The sequence below is a fragment of the Drosophila mauritiana genome, chromosome 3L (genome assembly GCF_004382145.1).
Source record: "Drosophila mauritiana strain mau12 chromosome 3L, ASM438214v1, whole genome shotgun sequence".
Classification (NCBI taxonomy): Eukaryota; Metazoa; Arthropoda; class Insecta; order Diptera; family Drosophilidae; genus Drosophila; species Drosophila mauritiana.
Window position 1 is genome coordinate 22,501,905 of NC_046669.1, and position 21,895 is coordinate 22,523,799.

The 21,895-nt window shown below is 38.1% G+C and overlaps 1 protein-coding gene across 4 annotated transcripts in view; it reads left to right on the forward strand.

Moving 5' to 3' along the window:
- Positions 1-320: 320 nt before the first annotated feature.
- The window catches only part of LOC117141681 (acetylcholine receptor subunit alpha-like), a 74,684-nt gene continuing 53,109 nt past the window's right edge, over positions 321-21,895 (forward strand). Inside the window, exons 1-4 of one of the 4 annotated variants that reach the window (XM_033305278.1) lie at positions 321-816; positions 9,212-9,520; positions 13,915-13,959; positions 20,984-21,093. In XM_033305278.1, coding sequence (XP_033161169.1) covers positions 9,281-9,520; positions 13,915-13,959; positions 20,984-21,093 — 395 coding nt within the window. In that variant the 5' untranslated portion in view covers positions 321-816; positions 9,212-9,280. Of the gene's footprint in view, positions 817-5,886; positions 5,904-9,211; positions 9,521-13,914; positions 13,960-20,983; positions 21,094-21,895 lie in introns of those variants that run through there. The other 3 variants (XM_033305285.1, XM_033305277.1, XM_033305279.1) reach the window with 3 other exon arrangements.

Consider the following 21,895-nt stretch of genomic DNA (forward strand, 5'->3'; position numbering starts at 1 on the left):
TTTAGATTTAATGGGAATTCTCAATTTATATATATAATGTTACCCTGAATGCAGAAATTCAGAACTCTTAAATTTTTTATAAGTAAAATATGAGCTCTTTAGAACTATAAATATTGCCTAATTCTAAAACCAATCCATGTATTTTTTCATGTAAGTTGCCTAACTAACAGTAAGTTAAAAGACGGCAATTCACTACTGAGAGAAACGCACTCATCTGGCTTGCCGCAGATGAATTTGTTCAATTGCAAACCATTTTCTTTTCATATTGCAATGTTTGTAATTGCTTTGGCTATGCCTTAGTGAAATATTTCAACGCAAATACATCAATAACTTATGTGCTATACACAAAATACTTTTGTGTTTACAAAATATTTGGTGGAGGAAAATAAAGTTCCAGAGAGAAGAGAGAAAAAATCTTCCATGAGGCTGGAACGGAATGGGGAGGATTCCAAGTTGTTCCCTTATCTAGTTTCAACCGACATTTCAATGGTTTGATAATCAATTCGCGACTCCATGGCAAAATTCTACATTTAATGATGTAACAATTACAAGTTTCTGTGTATAAATAATTAAATTGTATCTTGGTTATCCTGAGTATTGTGCAGGGCGGACGATACATCTAATAATTCAATGCTTACGTGATAAATAAGTGACATGAAAAACATTTGCAAGCAAAAATACAATGCCATCTTAGGCATAGTCCGCTACCTAACTGAATGTGCTTTTGACCAGAACAAGAAGAGAAATAAATAGTTATAAAAATGCACTTCGTATATTAAAAATTATACATTCTTCACAAACTATTGGTCGCTAAAGGTCTGTATGGTGCAAAAGTAATAGAACATTTTTAAATGCATAGAACATATGTATATGTATTAGAGGCCCTTTTTATTTTTTATGTGCAGCGTTAATCGGTCTAATAACATACCGTTAAAAGTGTTCAGTGCTCTTGATTAGCGATACCTATTTAGTATACATAAAAAGAAAGCTAAAGTCAAGTGAACTCTTACTAACTTTATCAATTTTAAAATACAAAATGGGCTTAGGTGTATGGCGCTAGATGATATTTTTAATGTAATGTAACTCGATTGCCTTACTATTAGCTTTTGAAACAACAATTCAACTGTCACAGTTTTTGGAGTACCTACAGGTATTGGAAAATAAAGTAATGACGGCTTGTTTCGCATTATGGGCGGTAGAGTAGGCGTGAACAAACATGACTAGTTAAGTCGACTAAAGATCCTGATCGTTATCATTTATACTTTGTACGGTCGAAAATATTATTATTATTAAATAATAAGTTTCTCACTAAGTCTAATAACCTTTAATATAACCGTTACTCGAATAGTAAAAGGGTAAATCAGATTCGTTGGAAAGTATGTAACAGGGAAAGGGAAGCGTTTCCGACCATATAAGGTAATTAAATTATGTTTCAGGATCATTAAGCCGAGTCGAACTGGCCATGTCCGTCTGTCCGTATGAACGTCAAGATCTCAGAAACTACAAAGACTTGAAGGTTGAGATTACGCCCTACAGCCGACCAATACTGCCACGCCCACATTTCCAATTTGTTGTATATTTTTTCATAATTTTGTTAGTTTTGTACATTTCTATCAATTAACGAAAAAACTTTTTTCCAGTCAGTTTTGAGAGAACTGCCATGTCCACACTTTTAAAGAATTTTTAAATTTTTGATGAGTCTATTTACCAATATCTATCGATATCCCAGAAAAATTTTGAAATTTCGAGATCGCATTTCCACTAGTTTTGTAACGGGTATCTGAAAGTCAAGGAAATCGACTATAGCATTCTGTCTTGATTTTTTAAATAATACTCTCCGCTACAAGCAAAATATAGGACAATCCAATGTATAATATAAATAAAATAAAACAACACCTTGCGTTGATAAATTTATTTTCAAGTAGGTGCTGACGTGCAAAGTATAGTAGATCAGACACGAACTGAACAAAATTTTTGTAAAAATACAACATTGACAAAATTGCTCAGAGAGTTTGTTTGTTCGTCCCACCGAATTTATATTTTGTGAGGTTGCCCAAACAAGGAGAAGACAGGGTTTCAGATTAAATTAGCTTTATTATAAGACCACTCTATAATGGACTTCGACAGTTCCCGTCGTCTGCTGCGCGGCGTTACTCCTTCGTCGTCCTTCCTTTGTTGGATTTAGGATGTTATGGTCGCAGAGCTGCAAGGTGTATCGTCCGTTAGGTTAAGCCAAAAATTGGTTTTCTCTGAAGAGAACAAAATTATAAATAAAGTTTGCCTATTGTTTTTGAAAAGATAATTACGTCTTCCCTTTGAACTCGGCATATTTTTCCCTTCCTATATCATCTATTGTCGAGAATTTTTCAATTATCGAAATTTTATACTTGTTACTCGTAGAGTTAAAAGGTATACTAGATAACGCTTCCATCCAACCGTATAAAGTATATATATTCTTGATCAAGATCAATAGCATAGTCGAGCTGGCCCTGTCCGATTGTCTGCCCGTTCTTATGAACGTAAAGATCTCAGGAACTATAAAAGCTATAAGGTTGAGATTTAGCATACAGATTCTAGTGACTAGACGCAGCGCAAGCCCATGTCGCCACGCCCACTTTAACGCTCACAAACCGCCCAGAACTGGTACGCCCACACTTTTGCAATCTGTTGTTACATTCTTTTTATTAGTCTTGTAAATTTGTATCGACTTGCCAACAAAATTTTTCTCACGCCCACTCTAACGCCCTAATACCGCACAAAACTGCCAAGCTCACGATATTCAAAAAATGTTCGTTTTATTGTTTGCCTTGCCAATTTTTCTCGTTATACCAAAGAGGGTTGTCAAGACCATATCAGTAGTCTGTCCGATTAATGAGAATGGATTCTTAATACGTAGTTCACTCGGACCGCATTGAATCGATCTAAAATAACTATTTACTGTTTGCCTTGCGTCGTCTAAATTGGGATGCAAACCTTTTATATATTTTAAATAATTTATTTCCCCTAGCTAACCTTAGGACGATGCTTGGAGCAGTCTTTAATTGTAAGATTATTCGTGGTGAAGTCGATAGTCCCGACATGGTTAGTCGGCTAAAATTTTCTGTTCCAAGTAGATTCACTAGAAAAAAACTTACCCCCAATCTTAAATCATTGTAGATCTATCTTCCAGAGTCGTGACAGAAGACTGTGTTTATCAAATAATCCAGAGTTCAATGCAGACTTTCAAGCAAGCATGCTACAATCATTGACAGAACAAATCACTGTAGCGTTCACTCAATTGAATAGATCCACAGTTTCAAAAAATGTACTGATTGCGCTGCAGGGATAAAATTAACAATAAAATAGCTAATTAGCGTATTAAATTCAGTGGGTCAGCTAATGACATTGCCATTGAGGATATTATTTACCGCGTAAATTGTCTGAACGGAAACATCGAACTACTTTCCCAATTTGCTAATTTACTGTTTGCAGGCCCGGCCTTAGTTTTTTATTGGTGTGTTCATAGATAGGCAGATACAAATAATTTTAATGAATTAAACATGAGTTTAAAGAAGAGATATCAGGACCAGAGATCTGATCGTGAAATTAAAAGTACTATGAGTACAACAGGGTAGCACAGAAAGTTTGATGACTTTTTGAATGCAATTCTTTCCAATGCAAATTCCCTTCGTAAACCAATGCAGGACTGTAGAAGTTCGTCATAATCTCAAGCCGAAGATCAAGCACGAATTATTGCACATAGACACACAAAACTTAGCAACATTGCGTAAAGAATGACATTGTCACGAAGAATTCTTTCGTAGCACTCGGAAAGCACTCTCGAAAACGTAAACAGAACCAGATTCTGTGGCAAATGATGTTCATTCCATTTGACTTCAACGCAACCTTTCGTTTTACAATCATCATCATCACCAATCTTTCAATGGTATTTGAGTTGTCGTCGAGCGACGGTATTGGAGGGGGAGGAGTGCTATAGGCACACGTGGTATGTGGTCAGAAATGTCCGTCTGTCCTTCTGTCCGTATGAACGTTAAGATCTCAGGAACTATAAATGATAGAAGATTGTGATTCAGCTTACAGATTCTAGCGACAAAGACGCAGCGGAAACTTATTGACCCATCTTGCCACGCCCACTCTAACGCCGACAAACCGCACACAACTGCCACGCCCATACTTTTGAAAAATGTGTGGATATTTTTTCAGACTTTTATTAGTCGTGTAATTTCTAACTATTTGCCAAAAAACTTTTTGCCACGCCCACTCAAATACCCTAAAGCCGCCAAACCGGTCACGCCCACTCTTTTGAACAATTTTAAAATTTTTTCTCATTTTATTTCCCAATATCTATCGATATTCCAAAATGATAAAATTTCGTGTTCGCATTCACACTAGCTGAGTAACGGGTATCTGATATTCGGGAAACTCTAACTCAAACTTTTAATCTCAGAGTCGAACTCTTTTACCACCTTACTATACTTGAAAGATGAAATGTCTCTAGGATAAGAAAAGTTAAATTTTTTCCCTCCACAACGGATAGATCGTATTGCATCGGAACTTTTTTGGCTGCTGATCTTAGCAACATTTGAGGATTTGCTGCGATTGACAGTCTGTAGATCAATTGCCAGTGGTTGCGTGGCGTTCCTCTAATACCTCGAATAGCTTAAGGCTATTAAACGGTGAAATTAACGCGGAAAGGAGATCATCGGCTCGACGGATACGGCAAAACAAAAGACACAAGAATAACAAGATGCGTAACGCCATACAATTTTTTGGCACGCGATTTTTTGGCCGTGGCTCTAGAGGTGGCTCCAGGCTCTCTCGAATTTTTGTTCGAGAGAGAGAGAGAGAGCGGAGAGCGCTACAGCAAACAGCTCTTTTCTACGCATGCAGTGATAGCAGACATTAGAATATTTATCATTAGAGCATTCAGCTTGCGACGTGAGAAAAATTAATAAGGCAGTGATTGTTGAGTGCTTGTGTCTGCACTTCGTGCCTCGGACTTCGGGAAATTAATGGCACCATCTGAATTATTTTTTATTATATACACATTATACACATTAAAGTTTTCGAAAATATTTTTAAAAATAATAAAAAACAAATGTGTATAAAAAAATTTATTTGTGAGCAATGCATTAAGTGCACAAATGAAAGTAGTTCCTTCTCATTATGGTTTTATGAAAATAATGAATGCTATGCACATAGAACAGATCTGTTAATCAAACTAATAAAAATTTTGCTTTTTAAGCATTGCAAGTGGACTGTGATAGACAAAAAAAGCAAGCTAAACTCAGCATTCTATCTCATAAATAAAAAAATGAGCGATATTTAAATAATTGGCGACTGAAAAATGGACGCAAAATAAAGAAAAAAAAACAATAGTCAGAAAAAAAACTTAATTGGAGAACATGGAAATGTTTTAATGTTAAACAATAAAATATTTAAAGTCGACTCGAAGGCCTAATAAATATAGGACCCCATTACAATTGTAATCGCCTCCCCGTGGTATTCCCTGGGTACCGATTATTACATATATTACATATAATTAATTATTAACATAAATTTAAATATGTAAACGGTAGCTAATTCGAGCGGCAATTTAACAAACGAATTTAAAAAACTTTAAAATTATAATAGTCAGTGCGTGAATTTTTAACTATTATTTTAGTTCTTCATATTGCTACGAAATTGGCCACAACTCCAAATATGTAAATTCGTTTCTTCGATCAGAATTGATTTCGGCCCGAAAATCGTCTTCTAGCACAACACGCACACATATACGCGTTCTCGTCTATTGTTTTTACTCACACAAGCAAGCAAATTCTATTTTTAGATTTCTAAAAAGTGGCTGCATAGTGCCAAACCAATGTATGGCCGTTATGCATCTTGTTATTCTAGTGTCTTTGGTTAAAACATTGTCGCGGAAGACCTAAGAAGCTATTAATAGGTTAACCAGGAAGGCCTAAATTAATATATAACCAAAAATTTGCAGACCAAATCGACGCATCCAGCAGCAGCTCGAATCTGATCAAGAATTAGGTGCTTATCAATTCGATTTCAACAGAGCCTTGTAACGAACTGTTTTTCCTATTTCTACTAGCTACGAATTGCAATGGCTAGATCGGAGAGTTTGAGCGTTCGTATGATTGGTGAGATTGCCCGACCAAGGAAAAGCAGAGGTTCTAATTATAGTCGATTTATTGTACAGTCTTCACGGCTGACTCCTGTTGATTGTGTTGCTCCTGCGGCGACTCTTCTGCTACGCCTTGCCTGCGCAATCCTGTGCTTCCCTGACAGCGGACGACTTACCGGCCCGAACGGGATTAGGATTATATGGGGCAGGGTGTATCGTCCACGGGTTGAGGCAACGCTCGGCCACCTTTGCCGACCACTGACCGTTTCAGACACGCCAGGTGCTCCAGGTCACTCTCCACTTGCACTGCTCTTCCTTCCATGTCATGGGGGCCTCTGCCTGACGCTTCCACTGTTTGTTCTTCACCAACTCTCTGCGCGTTCTCACTCACAAACTCCTTCTTTGTACATTACGTCCCACTACCTCCTTCCACGCGCGGTCTGGTTCACTAACTATCTACTCCTACGCCTTCAGACTCCGTTCCGACTGCGCGACTAAGTGGCCGCGTCCTGACCGCGCGTTTCGCGCCGGTCGCGCCTTGACTCGCGTACGTACGGCTCCTCGCGTGTTGTGACTGATTGCCTCGAGCTGCACTTGCCCCGTCGCTTTATGGGCTGCGGGGATTCCGGTATTCCGCCTTTTGCGCACGTCCAGCTCGGGAACAAGGTCCAACTAATGTACTGTTAGTTCACAATGCGTCCTCTTTGTGCATGTCCAAAGTCCGCCCCGTTACCTTTCGACTTCCGTGCCCTTGGCCGGATCCAGTCCAAGGTCCAGCGCGGTACCGTTAGTTCACGGTCTCTCTTGACTCTTAATGCTTCGCAGCCGTCTTCGCTGTCGCTAGGCTGTCGCCTGCATACAGATTTGTGGGGAGTTTTAAGATTCTTTCTGAATTCCAAGAAATATTATCAGCAAAGTAGAAGAAGAGAAAGTGTTCAAGTTTTTGTACCAATGCATTGGTAGTGAAGCTTTCGGTCAATTTTGTTTTTGGTTTTTATTTATATGATTCATTTTCTATTAGAAAATAATTGCTTAAGGACGATATATATATATATTTAAATTTAGACTTTATGCCAAAAAAAACGAATTCTGGACCATAGTGCAATGATAAAAAAAGCTGGAAAGGCAACTTAAAGAAATAGACCTTAAGCCACTTGCGGCCCACCAATGCGTCTACTTGAAACGTGAACAAAACGGAATCCTGATCGTATCGTTTCAAGTAGACGATCTCATATTCGCAGATGCTGACTGGGCCGCCAACATTGACGATCGCAGATCTTTCACAGGTGTTGCATTTAAGTTTGCAAATGCGGCAATATCCTGGGGAGCCAAAGGCAACCGACGGTTGCCTTATAAAGCACAGAAGCAGAATACATGGCTCTGTCTGGCTCCCCACAAGAAGCGGTTCATCTTAGATGCTTTCTATAAGAATTTTTGGTCAAACTGAAGACGACTTTCATCCATAAGTTTAATCCATAGGTTCTTCTTTTTATTCCATTGCTAACGATAATAATGTGTAAAACCACAATCACCTTAATCCTTAAATAAAACTATTACTCAGCACAAAATCCCAACATTGTTATTATTTGTAACAATCTTTTTTTGTTTTTTATTCACGTTGTTTCTCTTCCAAGCCCTTGATGCAAACTCCTCGGTATCGATTACGCCATCGTTTGTTCTTAAGACTACAATTAAATCTAAAGAAATTAGTGTTACTTACCATAGTATTTTATATTTATACACAGGCTTTTGATCGTCCTCGATCTACAATAATAATGCTATGGTATGGTATACAAGGTTTGTCCAATGCTTCAATCTCGCCGGTTCCAAAATTAAGAGTATTAATGGTAATTGCGTTAGCTGACAATTATCTGTAATTTCATAACGGTAATTTTCAAATACTCTATTCATTTTGTAAGGGCCGCGATATTTACGTGCGAATTTTTTTTTAACTCCACAACACGGGACAGGACCTCTATGTTTCTTCGCAAAATATTCCTCATTCTTATGATGTGAGTGCTGGATATTCATATTAGAATTTGAACTGATATGATCTAGTAATTTTTGCTCCTAATTAAACTTATATTGAATATATTCTGATAATTCATCAACTATAAGGCCTTTTTTGAATACCACCAAATAATAGAATGCTAGGTTATTCTTGAGTACTACTATGAATAGAATTACCAATTATACTCTATGTAATAACTTACACCAATCCAAAAACGAAAAAACATTGGGTTAGGATTCTGTTCACTCTCTTTACTTGCCCATTGGCTTGAGGTGCACATGTAGCCACCTGGATTACTCTATGTCACGTTCTTGAAGGTAGGCCAAGAACTCTAGTGATGTAAAGAAAGATCCTCGGTCAGAAATAATTCGTTTTGGTCGGCCAAATACCGTTTGCTACACGAGTTCTAGTGTTTTTATTTTTTCATATCTGGGAACCAATAGTTTCTTTTTGAATCCTTTATACATTTTTTAGCAGCAAGGTGACCACATTTTTAATGTGATAACCAAAGAGTAGTTTACATTAATTCTCTTCTAAGATATTCGAAGGACTCATTTCATACGCTTTTCCATTTAAATGGGACGTACTTTTTTCAAAGCCCATTAAAGTGTCTTGATTTTTGTGCAAAATTTCAAAAGAATATTCTGTAATAGTTGCAAAATGAAACGAATCGTCTGGCTTCGTCATCTGGTAGTAGCGGTTTTTGGGCGGACAGTCGGACATGGCCAAATTGACTCAGCTATTGATCATGATCAAGAATATATATACTTTATATGGTCGGAAACGCTTCATTCTGCTGTTACTACTTTTTAACGAATCTAGAATCTACGAGCAACGGGTATAAAAATGTCACGTCCTCTTAAAAACCTGAAAATTACAATTACAGTTACAACAAATGTAACCAACACCAAGACGCGCTATTGGGGAATGTCTTCATAGTCTTCAACACTAGCTGAGTAACGGGAATCTAGTTTTTCAATATATATAAAATAAATTAATGTTAATTAATATGTTTATTTTTACAATAATAGTGGTTATTACATTAATATTTGGTTTATTTCTGTTTTTAGGACACCCTAAATAAGACGATAAACTATACGTATTCTAAGAAAGGATTTAAAGTTGGAGACCACAGCACAATGAAGTTTTTATTTGAAATATTAAGACTATTTATTAGAAAGCCGTCTTCGGGCGGAACCCTCAGAGCTTGGATACTTTCTGCACTCATGGTACATGGAGCAGTAGCCGGAAACCCGGACGCAAAACGGTTATATGATGACCTTTTAAGCAACTACAACAAATTAGTTAGACCTGTTGTTAATACGACAGATGTTCTAAAAGTTTGCATTAAATTAAAACTTTCACAGCTTATAGATGTGGTAAGTAAAAGTGTTAGCACGAACTTTAAAACTAAAGAGTATTAAATGGTTAGGACACTTTCAATTAGATTTTAAAATATAAATTAAAATATAATATACTTCCAAAAGTTTTGAAAATAAATATAAAGCCTTATTTTAACATTAAGATTTTATTTTAAAAACTGCCAAACTATAAGGAAATTTTTGGGTATAATATCAAAGTTGTTGGGAGCAGGAGCGATGGATTGTTACGTTTTTTTTTTTTTTTTTTTTTTTTTTTATTTATCTGCAATCTTTCTTGGTAGACAATAAACAAATATCACCGGATGAATTAAGCTTCAATGAGCTCAATCCTTATATATACATATTTACATATTTTTATCTTTTTGTAAATCTACGTATATGGCAGGTCCAGTACATGAAATCTTTTTAGTCGCCTTCGGTTGCTGGTGTTATCTAGTAGGCCTGGTGCTAGGACATTATCATGTATGTATCGCTCTGTTAGGTAAATTTGTTTGTTTGTTAGCTGTTTCTTAGCAAAATGCTATGACAATTCAGAACCGTTTGAGGTTTAAAGTTAAGTTTAAATTAAGCTTAAAACAAGAAAGAAGGCTATAGTCGACATCCACGATTATCAGATACCCGTTTTTCAGCGTGGCAGTTTTGTTCGGCAATAAGTATTTTGGCACATCGATAGAAACTTACAGACTAACATACAAATAAAAAAATATCAATCAATTTGAGTTTAGACGTGGTTTTCCTGGTCTGGTGTCGACTATCAGATGTCAATCGATGACGTAATTAGTATTTTTAAGGGATTTTAATTTTTTTTTAACATGTCCAAATGTTAGCCCAAATGTGTCTGGGATACTGTCTTCTGTCTTGTAACTTTTGTAACTTTTGTAACCGTTAAAAATGCAGATTTCATGTCGTTCGAAAAGTTGGACGACACACTGCGGTGAGATAATTTAAATAGTTGCTAGTGTGCGAGGTTCAACTCAGCTTCTTTCAGAATAAACCGAACATACTGCCACAAATGGGTCCACCCTTTCCTTCGGGTTTCATGGTGTGCAGTAGCTTAAGGCTTCGAGCGCGTGACGACACCTGAATAGGTGTAATGGCCCCATATATCACGATTTTTAAATATCACCACGATTTGCGCCTAAGGTAGTAACGATTGTAATTAATGGACCATTATCTGGCAACATCATTAAAATGACAATTGACCAGCTGGAGAAAATTGACTCCCAACTTTATTCCAGATTCTATTACTCCATTCCCACTAGCTGAGTAACCGGTATCTGATAGTCGGGGAACTCGACTATAGCATTCTCTCTTGTTTTGCTTTTAGAATTGATAATGTTTTTTGAAGCTGAGTAAGTGTTGATATTGGTATTTATCCGATTTTTACGATTTATCAGATAATCGATCTGAGCTTGAATTTTTTGAGCGGGCAACCATGCAAGCGCTGAAGTTTTAGTGAGCAATAGCCACTTTTTCGCTTTATTTCTTACTCGTCAGCGCTTTTTCCATCTCACACCCTCTACTCACTCAGTTATTGGTGCCTTAGTTTTCGAAAGATATCGTTGCAATATGTTTCGATGTCACGCTCGCCATATAGTGGTATACGTCGCAGTTTTGGGTTGTAGGGACGATTGGACATCAGTCCCCGTCCACTATTCTATATTGTGTGTCGTCGCTTGAACGACGCATCGGCAAAGCAGCCTGATCGTATTTTGGTTCTCATAAACATAGCAACAAAGTGTTAAAATGTGCACCGACTGTAAGAATGTTTTCCAGAGGAATGATTTTTCTGAAAAAAGTTTTAGTAAATCTTCTGTAATAGTTGCAAAATGAAACAAATCGTCTAGCTTCGTCAACTCGTCAGTAAACTTGTTTAAAAAAAAAAAAAAAAAAATATGATGCTGTCTACATAGTTTGAATAAGTCGTTTAAATTCCTAAGCATGTGCTTTTCAGAACAACCTGTGAATTTAACAGGATATGATGTTCGTGCAGCTTCATGCACTGACGGCTTAGACGCCTGTTCATCAGCTGACCCAAAAGCTCACCTGGCAACACGTGCTTAAATTAAGTTTGCATCTAGCTCGATGGATGGCTGCGTAAAGGAAGAACGTAGCGGTCGCTCTACATAAACTTTTCGACGCAGTTCCGTGCACTACAAAGGATTAAAAGCTGCGCGGTACCATTGTCGGCCAGGAGAGTACCGTCTTTGTATCAGTGCAATATATTTGTTGATCGGTTTTCCTATTACGAGTTTTGCAAACCCTTTCAGCCAGGCGCCGACTAGTGCATCAAGAAGTTCCAGGGAATAAGCAGTGCCTAAAGCCAGTAATACCGTAATGTCGTCGCCCTTTTGTGTGCGAAAATAGCAAACAGCAGCATACCCGAACTGTCTGTCGTCCACAAGGGTATGAAGTTCAATAGTGTCAGCTATATGGAGTAGTGGAGAATAGTGTCGTGGAACTTGAATTGTTGCAGCGTGGGAAAGCAGGACTTTCCATTTCGTCCAGAATACAAGCGGATATCATCGCAGCTTATTTCTGTACGCCAGATTTAAGTATAAATTTAAGGACAATGGTGAAGCACGACAAGAATCCTAAAGTGTCAAATATAGACATCAAAATTTGCAAAACCTCTCGTTTCGTTGGGTGTGCTTCTTCGGAGAGAAGGTTTTTTTTCATTCGTGCAAATCTGAGGACTTTGCGTTTGCGTGCCTTTCGGATGGAATGTTTCAAGATTTCCAGATCCGTATATTTGCTGGAACATTTCAGCGATGTCTCCGCAAACATCCACATTATCAACCCGATGAGCCACTAAAACGTCTGTGAGTGGTTTCAAAAGGTCGGGACCAGTTAACATAAAATCGTTGAGACTTTTCTTGAGATTTCGCTGCTGCATCCCAAACAATCCTTACCTTTTCCGGCTTATTTGGGTTGTGGGTAATTAATATTGGTAAGTAACAAAGCGCTCCTTTGTTTAATCATGTCGTCACTGGACAAGTCGACTTTTTTCTAGCAAGTTGTTAACTTGGAGCTCAATCTTAGTATATAAATCAGGTTATCGGCAGATTTTTTGTTTTTAGACAGTTTGGTCTTTTCAAAGCGGTATTATAGCTTTTTAGTAGGAGAGGCTTGGTACCGCGCCAAAGAAGCCCGACTTCATAGTGACCCTCAACTTTTGTGCAGGTGGAATCTAGTATGCTAATACCCTCATCGATGGAACGAAACGCAAAGACAACGATATGGCTTTATCAATTTATTCCAGTTGCATTGACAGTGATTCATAGAAAAGGCGGTATTGGTTCTGACAGAGCCTTGTAGTCCCCAGCCAAGCATGCACTTTGAAGCGTTCCACTTTCCTTCAAGAGCATTGATCAACATCCCAGTATGAATTCCATTTAAATGTGGGTATTTGGTGATCTTGATTGTTTGAGTATGACCACGATTTTGACGGTGTGAATGTTATTTAGCCCGTAAGAATTTAAATCGTCTGCCTCAGAGACTCGAATATTGAACTGAACTGAATTTCTTCTCTGGTGGCTTGATGGTCGACTAAGCACAACCGATTATCGCTAACAATTATTTTCATTTCTTTGTAGCTAAGATTTTTGGAAGAAGTATCGTTGGAGTCGTTACATGTTTCTTATATCGCAAAAGACAGCGGCAAGTACAAATTCCTAAGGCGCTTATAAAGGTGTGCCACTGGTATTTTTGGTACTTCAAACTCGCTATTCGAGATCGACTTCTGCTATGTTGTTTTGTTGTATTTTGTTGGATTTCCAGCAATCTGAGGCGGCACCATATGGCCTTCCGTTTCATTGTTGGTGGGGATCTACAGTTTAACTTGCAGGCTCTGTTCTCTCTGTTAACCCTGCGTTAAATTGTCTAACCCAATAGTATTTTTGGACGGAGTATGCTCGCCAGAAGGGCAATCAGCGTGTCAAACAGCGGGTCTTTAATTTTTGAGTTGCGGAACGCATATAAAAACATGTCTTTTTACTTGCTTCCGCGGAACTTGATTGTTCACTCGTTTGCCAATAATTTTTAAAGAATGTTGCAGACGACTCTTAAATAACAGGCCTTTAACATCACTTTTTAATTTATAGTCATTTATTTATTTAACAATCGAACCAAATTGCAAGAGCTTTAACAAATCTAGTTCTGTCCCATCGATCCTTCTCAATATGTAGTCGTGGCCGCCCATCGACGTATTCACGAAGCGGTAAAGCTTATGTGTGATCGATATACACATATATATTTATTTTTATAATGAATCTAATATATTTTACTGAACGCTTAACGAGTATCATTGGCATCAGAATTTTTGAGTCATCATAGATTTTAAAATAAAATTTCTGTACATTAATGCTCACCTTTCTTACATTTTTTTATAGAACCTAAAAAATCAAATTATGACCACCAATCTTTGGGTTGAGCAGGTACGTAATTACACATTGTAAAATGTTTCACAAATAATAATGGCATGTTTTCGTAATAGACATAAGTATAAATTCTAAGCTGTCCGCTTAAATAAAATGAAAAAAATTAAAATTTGTTCAAAAGTGTGGGTAGGTGAAAGGAGTGACATGCCCTCAGTGTTTCAAGTATACAAATAAAAATTGGCAAGGCAAACAATAAAACGAAGAAAATTCTAAACATTTCTATATCAATACATTTTACAAAAGTATGCTCATGCTCATCATCAAGTATATCATGATATCGACAGATATTGGTAAATAAAATGAAAAAAATTTAACAATTTTGGTCGCTTTGTGTGCGTAAGAGTGGGCGTGGCAAGAGTTTTTTGGCAGAACGATAGAAATTTACAAGTTTAGTGGGCGTAAGAGTGGGCGTGGCAAGAGTTTTTTGGCAGAACGATACAAATTTAGAAGAGTAATAAAAATATGAAAAAATCACATTTTGGAAAAGTCAGGGCGTCGCAGTTGTTTGGCAAATCGAATAAAATTTACAAAACTAATAAATATATTAAAAAATATCAAAACATTTTGAAAAATGTGGGGTTGACAGTATTGGGCAGTTTGTGTTCAAACTTGTCCTATGTCTTTATCTCTGAAAACTGTATTCTTAATCTCAACTCTCTAGCTTCTATAGTTCCTGAGATCGAGGACTTTATACGGACAGAAGGACGTGGCCAGTTCGACTCGGCTATTGATCTTGACCAATAATACATATACTTTCAAAGGCCGGAAACGCTTCCTTCTACCTGTGACATATTTTTCAACGAATCTAGTTACCCTTTTACATTACGAGTAAGAGGTATAATTAAACAGTGAATGTTCTTGTCACGTTAAAGTTGGGTTTATTAATCAGATGGTACCAATATAATTAATTCTAAAATCTAACCGATCCACGTCACTTCATATTCGTGGTGTCAGTGTACTTTCCGACGTCGGCAGAGCCTCAAGATGCTAAAAATGCAGTTTGCGTTGTGCAGAGAGGAGTTGGCGAAGCTCTGGAGCGGGCCGCTGTTACCGCACTTCCGTTGGCACACTGCTGCTGCTGCTATTCCATACGGTAAAACTTTGCTGCTGCCGCCGTCGCTCTGACGTTGTGTCGATTTCGCGTTCGTTAAATTATAGTTAAACTATAGGTTGAATGATACCTTCTTGTGACCAAAAATCAATTTGTCAAAAGCCCGTAATTCTAAGTTTTTATTACTTAAATTTATTAGTATAAGATTAGACTTTAATGTTACGTAACAGAAATAAAAAAAAAACTGCTCCGGCTAAATCAGCTGTTTAAAACAGCTTTTCGGAGTGTCGTAATTGTAATTGAGTGTTGTAAATGGCGCTTTTAGGTATATTAGCTGAAACAAAAACGTATGTCTAATTGTAATTATTTGATAATGACTTGACATGCAAAAGGTAGTACATCAATGTAATGTACCTCATGTTGTATCTTATTTAATTCTTGTTTAGATAATTGTAATTACAAATTGCACCTTTTGCGATTTTGGGAGAAATTTTAGCTTTTAGGACCTAACCTACATTTTTTAAAATTCAGAGTAATTTCAGCTAAAAGGGAGTTAAACAAGGCTGTTGCTGAATTGTTTTATAAAATTTTTATTATTTTTGTGGTATTATTTGTAAAATAATTTAATATGCAAACACTTTACTAGCGTTTATCAATGTATCTCTCTCCGCTTTGAAGTTATTCATTTCGGCCACAAAAAGGTATCATGCCGCCTATAGTGCATTGTTGTAGCCACTTGAATGTTGATACAATTTGGTTGGCTCAAGAGGTGGAGAGGGAAGGGGTATTTGGTCGGTGTTAACTTATATACTCTATTATTATACTCTACGAGTAAAGGGTATAAAAATAAATTATGTTACTTTAGCACCCAATTGATGATGATGAGTACGTGGTAATTGATATTACAACGCCTTCAGCGTACCAACATTCAAACCAAAGACAGATTACGATCTTTCCCCGTCCGTCTGTTGAACGTTGATATATATAGAATCAAGAAAGTTAATATTATTTTAAAGTTGAGGCATTCTAATCAAAGCATAAGTATTCATTGCTGGAAATCGCTAACCTATTATTTAGTTAGAACTGGTGGCAGAGTCGTATGTGCGGCGACGGTGACCAAAATACTGCAAAATACTGCTCGATGATCCCACAATGGGGAGAAAACGTAGGTTAAGAGGGGCTCATATAACCTATACTTGTGAAAACTTAACAGTATATTATCGCTCAGACGAATTTGAAAATCAATTGTAGCCAATGAGTCCATTTTGATTTTTTAATTCATAACAGTATTGTAGGGGAGCTCGATTTAAAGACTTTATTTTTACATAAAACGCTGATTAAAAACGATAGTTTACAAATCGCTACTTATAGGTCAGGACAAAAACGCCAAAGCATCATTATCTGTAAGCTCTGAGTGAGCGGCCAGACCCGCACTGGCGACCAAACACCGCCCGTCGTTTTGAGTTCTCTTTCGCTAGGGCATCGCAAGCTCTCCGTCGTTGCTGTTTTGTTCATATTCTTGCTCTCAATTTCCTGTATTCGGTTATAGGGAGCTTTTAACCGCTCTTAGCATTTGCTTAGTAAGCAGCGCCGTTCACTATGCTAAGCATATATCGTATTTTGTTGTTGTTTTCACCTTTGCAAACATCCACACCATTCACAATTCTTTGCCCAAGATTATTTATCAATTTGATTTTATTGAACCTACTATATATTAAAATATAGAAAGGATTGTGAGGAGTCTTAAAACTCCCCACAAATCTCGTGTAGGGGAGTGGCCCAGCAACAGCCGCGATGCAAGGCGGTCAGGGCAAAACGGAGAGACCGTGAATTAACGGTACCCCGTTAGGTCTTGGACTCGAGCGGGCCAAGGGCACAGGGGTCGAACGGTAACGGTGCGGATTTCGGACAGACACAAAGAAGACGCACCGTGAACTAACGGTACCACTCTGGACCTTGGACTCGAGTTGACCAAGGGCACAGAGGTCGACCGGTAACGGTGCGTGCACAAAGAGGACACACCGCGAACTAACGGTACAACTGTTAGACCTTGTACCCGAGCGGGCCGTGCGCAATAGGGGAAATAACGGGATCCCCGCGGCCTATAAAGGGACGGTGCAAGTGCAGCTCGTGGCAGTCAGTCTCAACACGCGAGGAGTACGTAATCGAGGATAGTCAAGGAGAGTACCGGCGCGAGTCGCTCGGTCAGCGCGCAGTCGGAACGGGGTCTGAAGGCGGAGAAGAAGAGACAGTTGGTGAGAGAGATCGCGTGCGGAAGGTGGCCGAGCGTCGGAGTGTTAATCGAAGGATCTCGGAAGTGTGAACGCGCGGTCAAACGCAAGAAAGGAGCAGTGCAAGCATCGGGCGGCAAGAAGCCCGAAGGACTCAAAGGGACTAATCGCCACAAGCAAGTGGAGATCCTGGGAGTGGAGGAGAAGGACCTGGCGTGTCGCAAGGATCATTGGAGTCAGTGGCTAGCAAAGGTGGTCCCAGGACGAGCGTTGCCTCGCCCAAGGACGATACACCCTGCACCATAACATCCTAAATCTGTTCCGGCCGACAGAAGGACCTTCAGGAGCTAAGGCAAGAACCCGACGTGTCCATAAGGGTCAGTGGAGTCAGTGGTCGGTAAAGGTGGTCCAAGAACGAGCGTTGCCTCGCCCCAGGACGATACACCCTAACCCCATAACATCCTAAACCCAGACCAACAGGTGGGTGGTCTGCCAGAGGAGACGACGGCGACGTAGCGGGTTCGAGACGGACAGTGGAGTCAGTGGTCGGTACAGGTGGTTCCAGGACGAGCGTTGCCTCGCCCCGGGACGATACACCGTGCCCCATAATATCCTAGTCCCAGTAGGGCCGACGGATGCAAGGCATTGCAAGAGAAGCGCCGCAGGAGTAGCGAGATCTCCAGATATAATATAATAAACAGCAGAATAAACGGCTATATTAAGAACCTATTGCGTTTCCTTGGTCGGGCAATCACACAAATCATAAATTTGGTGGGACGAACGCACAAACTCTCTGAGCTAGCCGCTGCAATCAGTAGCGAGCGAAATAAAGAAAATCAATTCGTTACAGGATTTTATTGTCCTTTGATTATTCATTTATTATATTGTAGAAAATTAATGTATGAACACTAAGCTTTCAAGGTCATTTGGTTGTAATGTCGACATGGATATACGTACTCAGTGCAATAGCAATAAGTAAAAACAAAGCAACAAATCAGAATGTACATGTGTACTAAGCACAAGTGTTACAAGTGCTATAAGATTTTATTTTATAATACCCGTTACTCGTAGAAAAAGTATAGTATACCATATTCCTTGAAAAGTATTCAGCAAGTAGAAGGAATCATTCCTCAAAAATCCTCCTCATTTATCAAAAATATCAAAACATTTTTCAAAAGTGTGGGAGTTGCAGTTTTGGGCGGTTTTAGAGCGTTAGAGTGAGCGGGACAAACATTTTTGGGGCAAGTCTATAGAAATGTAATAGACTAATAAAAATAGCTAAACATTTCGCAAATGTGTGGGCGTGGAAAACTTGGGACGGTTTGTGGGCGTTAGAGTGGGCATGGCAGCATGAATAAGCAAGCTTTATTTATTTATAAAGAGCTAACCATTCACTTAAATGAAGGGGTAGCGAATTAATTAGAGCTATGACAGCGGAGGCCTTCAGCTAATATTTTATACCATATTTGTTGTTTCCTTGTTTACATTATACATTATATATGGTTTATATGGTAAAAATTGGTGATTTTAATGAATTTATGGATTTGAAAGGAGCTCTATTGGGTTGGTATTGTAAATAATGTTGTGGACAACAGTGGTTCCAGTGATAGGTTGTCGTTCCAGAACGGGCAGGTTGTCTGTCGTGTTTGGTCGAGGTGTGCTTATGTGTTATTTGTGTGTGGCCGAGTCTGAGCCGTGTGATTTTTATTTTGTCTTTTCGTGAAATCCACAAATTTTTAAAGTTAAAAAAAGTAGCTGTTAAGATGTTTTGATACCAAGTTGATGTTTTTGTGATGTTGGTTAGGTATTTCTTGTAGCGTTCGTTTTTTATAGATTCAAGTATGTCCTGTGGGTTAAGGTTTTCAATAGTTGTAAGTGGTTGGTTTGTTGCGGTTCTGGCTTGGCTGTCATCCACTTGTTGGTATTCCAACGTGTCCTTGTCAAAAGAAGTGAAAACTTGGTATTTGATTTTGCGAAAAAACCATAGAGTGGGAAAACGTAATCTGCTTTTGCGACAACAGTTGCCTTGCATTTTATTATGTTAATTGTTTTTTTTTTGTTTGTCGAAACTTGACTTGACCGACGCTCGGCAGTTGATTTTGGGTTCCAGCGGCAAATGTCAATATCCAAGGATTGACTTTCTGTTATATTGAAGGCAATAGCAGCAGTGATGTTGCTCGAGTATCTAGAGTTTGAGATCGCGGAGTTTCCATTTAGTGCCCGAATATAATCGTTGAACTTATCCGACAGCTCACGTAGCATTGCAACGGAACCGCTCTGCCTACACTTATCCCCAGAATCTCAGTGACATGCGCCTGAAAAACTAAACGACGATATTAGCAAACCTGTTTTGCAACAACTGCAAAGCTATAGCATGGTTGCCCTCCGAAATTTCTAGTGAGCGAACTGTTTCCATAGCCGTGCCCCTTAAACATGATCGTAAATGCTGCAGCTTTTATATGCCTGTGAGGTCAGGATGGCTATCATCCAAATCAAGTTCTTTCAGCTCGCTCAGAATTTCCCTACACTTTGCGAATCGGCCGATTAATTTAGGTATATAATATAATAATTACACAGAGGTTCTTGGGTAGAATACCAATTGAGTTACTTTAATTGTAACTGAATCATTTTGTTGCGGCAAATTCGCGTGCAAATTAACCAGTTTCCAGTTTTACGCCGGTTTCCGCAAGCCGGTGGCTTCACAATAAATAACTTTTAAGAGCTCTTTATTGAGCAGAGCAAGTGCTGCTGCTTATGAGGGTAGAAAAGAACTGAATACCCAAATGCAAGAATTCAATTTAAGAGCTAGAATGCTGCAAATATCCTGTGTCTGCCGGCTACGTAACGACATCCGGTCGCAGAATGCCGTTGTTGTCGTATTTCATACGTTCGCCGTAGCGGCGTTAACTTAAGTTAACTTGCAAAATGTAAAAGATAACTTGGTGATGCAGGTTACCCTCTTACTTGATTGTCAAAGGACTATGGATATAATAGGAGTTTCTTTTCGGTTTCCGCCAATCTAATATTTGGGTATTTAATAACATAAACAAATATATAATTTTATTTATGTATTTGTTATTTTTATTTGATGTTTATTTTAGAGTTCTTCAAGAAATGATTATACAATTTGTATACCCGTTACTCGTAGAGAAAAAGCAAAGACACTAGAATTATTCTAGTGTCTTTGGTAAAAGGGTATACTAGATTCGTTGAAAGGTATGTAACAGGCAGAAGGAAGCGTTTCCGACTATATCAAGTATCTATAACATTGATCAGGATCGATAGCCGAGTCGATCTGGCCATGTTCGTCCGTCCGTCCGAATGGAGGTCGAGATCTCAGGGATTGTATAAGCTAGAGAGTTGAGATTAAGTATACAGTTTCCAGAGACACAGACGCAGCGCAATTTTTATGCTTTAACGCCCACTTTACCGCCACGCTCACACTTTTGTAAAATGTTTTGGTATTTTTTCATATTTGTATTAGTCTTGTAAATTTCTATTGATTTGCCAAAAAACTTTCTGCCTGAGTGGGCGAGGCCCAATGACGCCCAATCCTGCCCAAAACTGCCACTCCCACAGTTTAGAAAAATGTTTGGTTATTGTTCGTCTCAAAATCAAGAAGGTTTTATCTCATTAGAATGATTCAAGTCACTGAGTTTGTTTTACAAAAACCTATTTTCCTCGCTACATAATCGATTATGTAATTAATTTACGTGCTTTCTAATTTTCTTTTTGACAGTCGTGGTATGATTACAAACTTCGTTGGGAGCCAAAAGAATATGGAGGAGTTCATATGCTGCATGTTCCTTCAGATCATATATGGAGACCGGATATTGTCCTTTATAATAAGTGAGTAACAGAATACCTTTTTTAACCCAAAATATTTTTAATAAGTCTCATTACGTCTCAAAATGATCAGGGTTGTAAGTCAGATAAGATTAATAATTTATAATAGCTTATTTATAGTATTGAACTGAATACATCTAGATCTTAAGATTGTTCTTAGAGGCCATTAATCCAATATTATACATTATATTATAACAATACATATACATCTTTTGTTAAATGCTTAAAATGCATTTAAGGGTCAAATTAAATTTCTTAGATTAAAACTTATTTATCTATGATATTTGTCTTAAAGAAAAAATTTGAGGATTGAGGTCTAAAAATGTTTGAGCGAACATCACGATCTTGTATATGTAGTATAAAATTCTTTTCAAGCCAATATCCAAAATATAAGGCCAAGCTATTGCACACGCAAGTATAAAGCAAATAGTCATTTCACTAAAGTCCGCCAGAAGCAGAGCATAAAGTAAATTACGATCATTATATTTTAAAAAATATAATTCAGCCTCGTCGATCTAATATTTAGAATAAGTTATTCTAGTGATTAAAAAGTATGTTCTGTATTTGATTTCAATTAGGGTTTTAATTTGTAGAGAAGAATCAAAGAAAAAGTTTCTACGCTCAGTGGAGGTAGCAAAAGCAGCCCCCAGAAAACTTCCATAAGGTGTGTATCTCAGCAAACTCCATGGAAAACATTATGACTTTACTGAAATTAGCGGCTCATTGGCCTAACTTTACATTCACGTTACCTCAAGCTAATGCAAGCTCAATATTTAACTAGTATCTTTTCATCCGCCAACTGCAC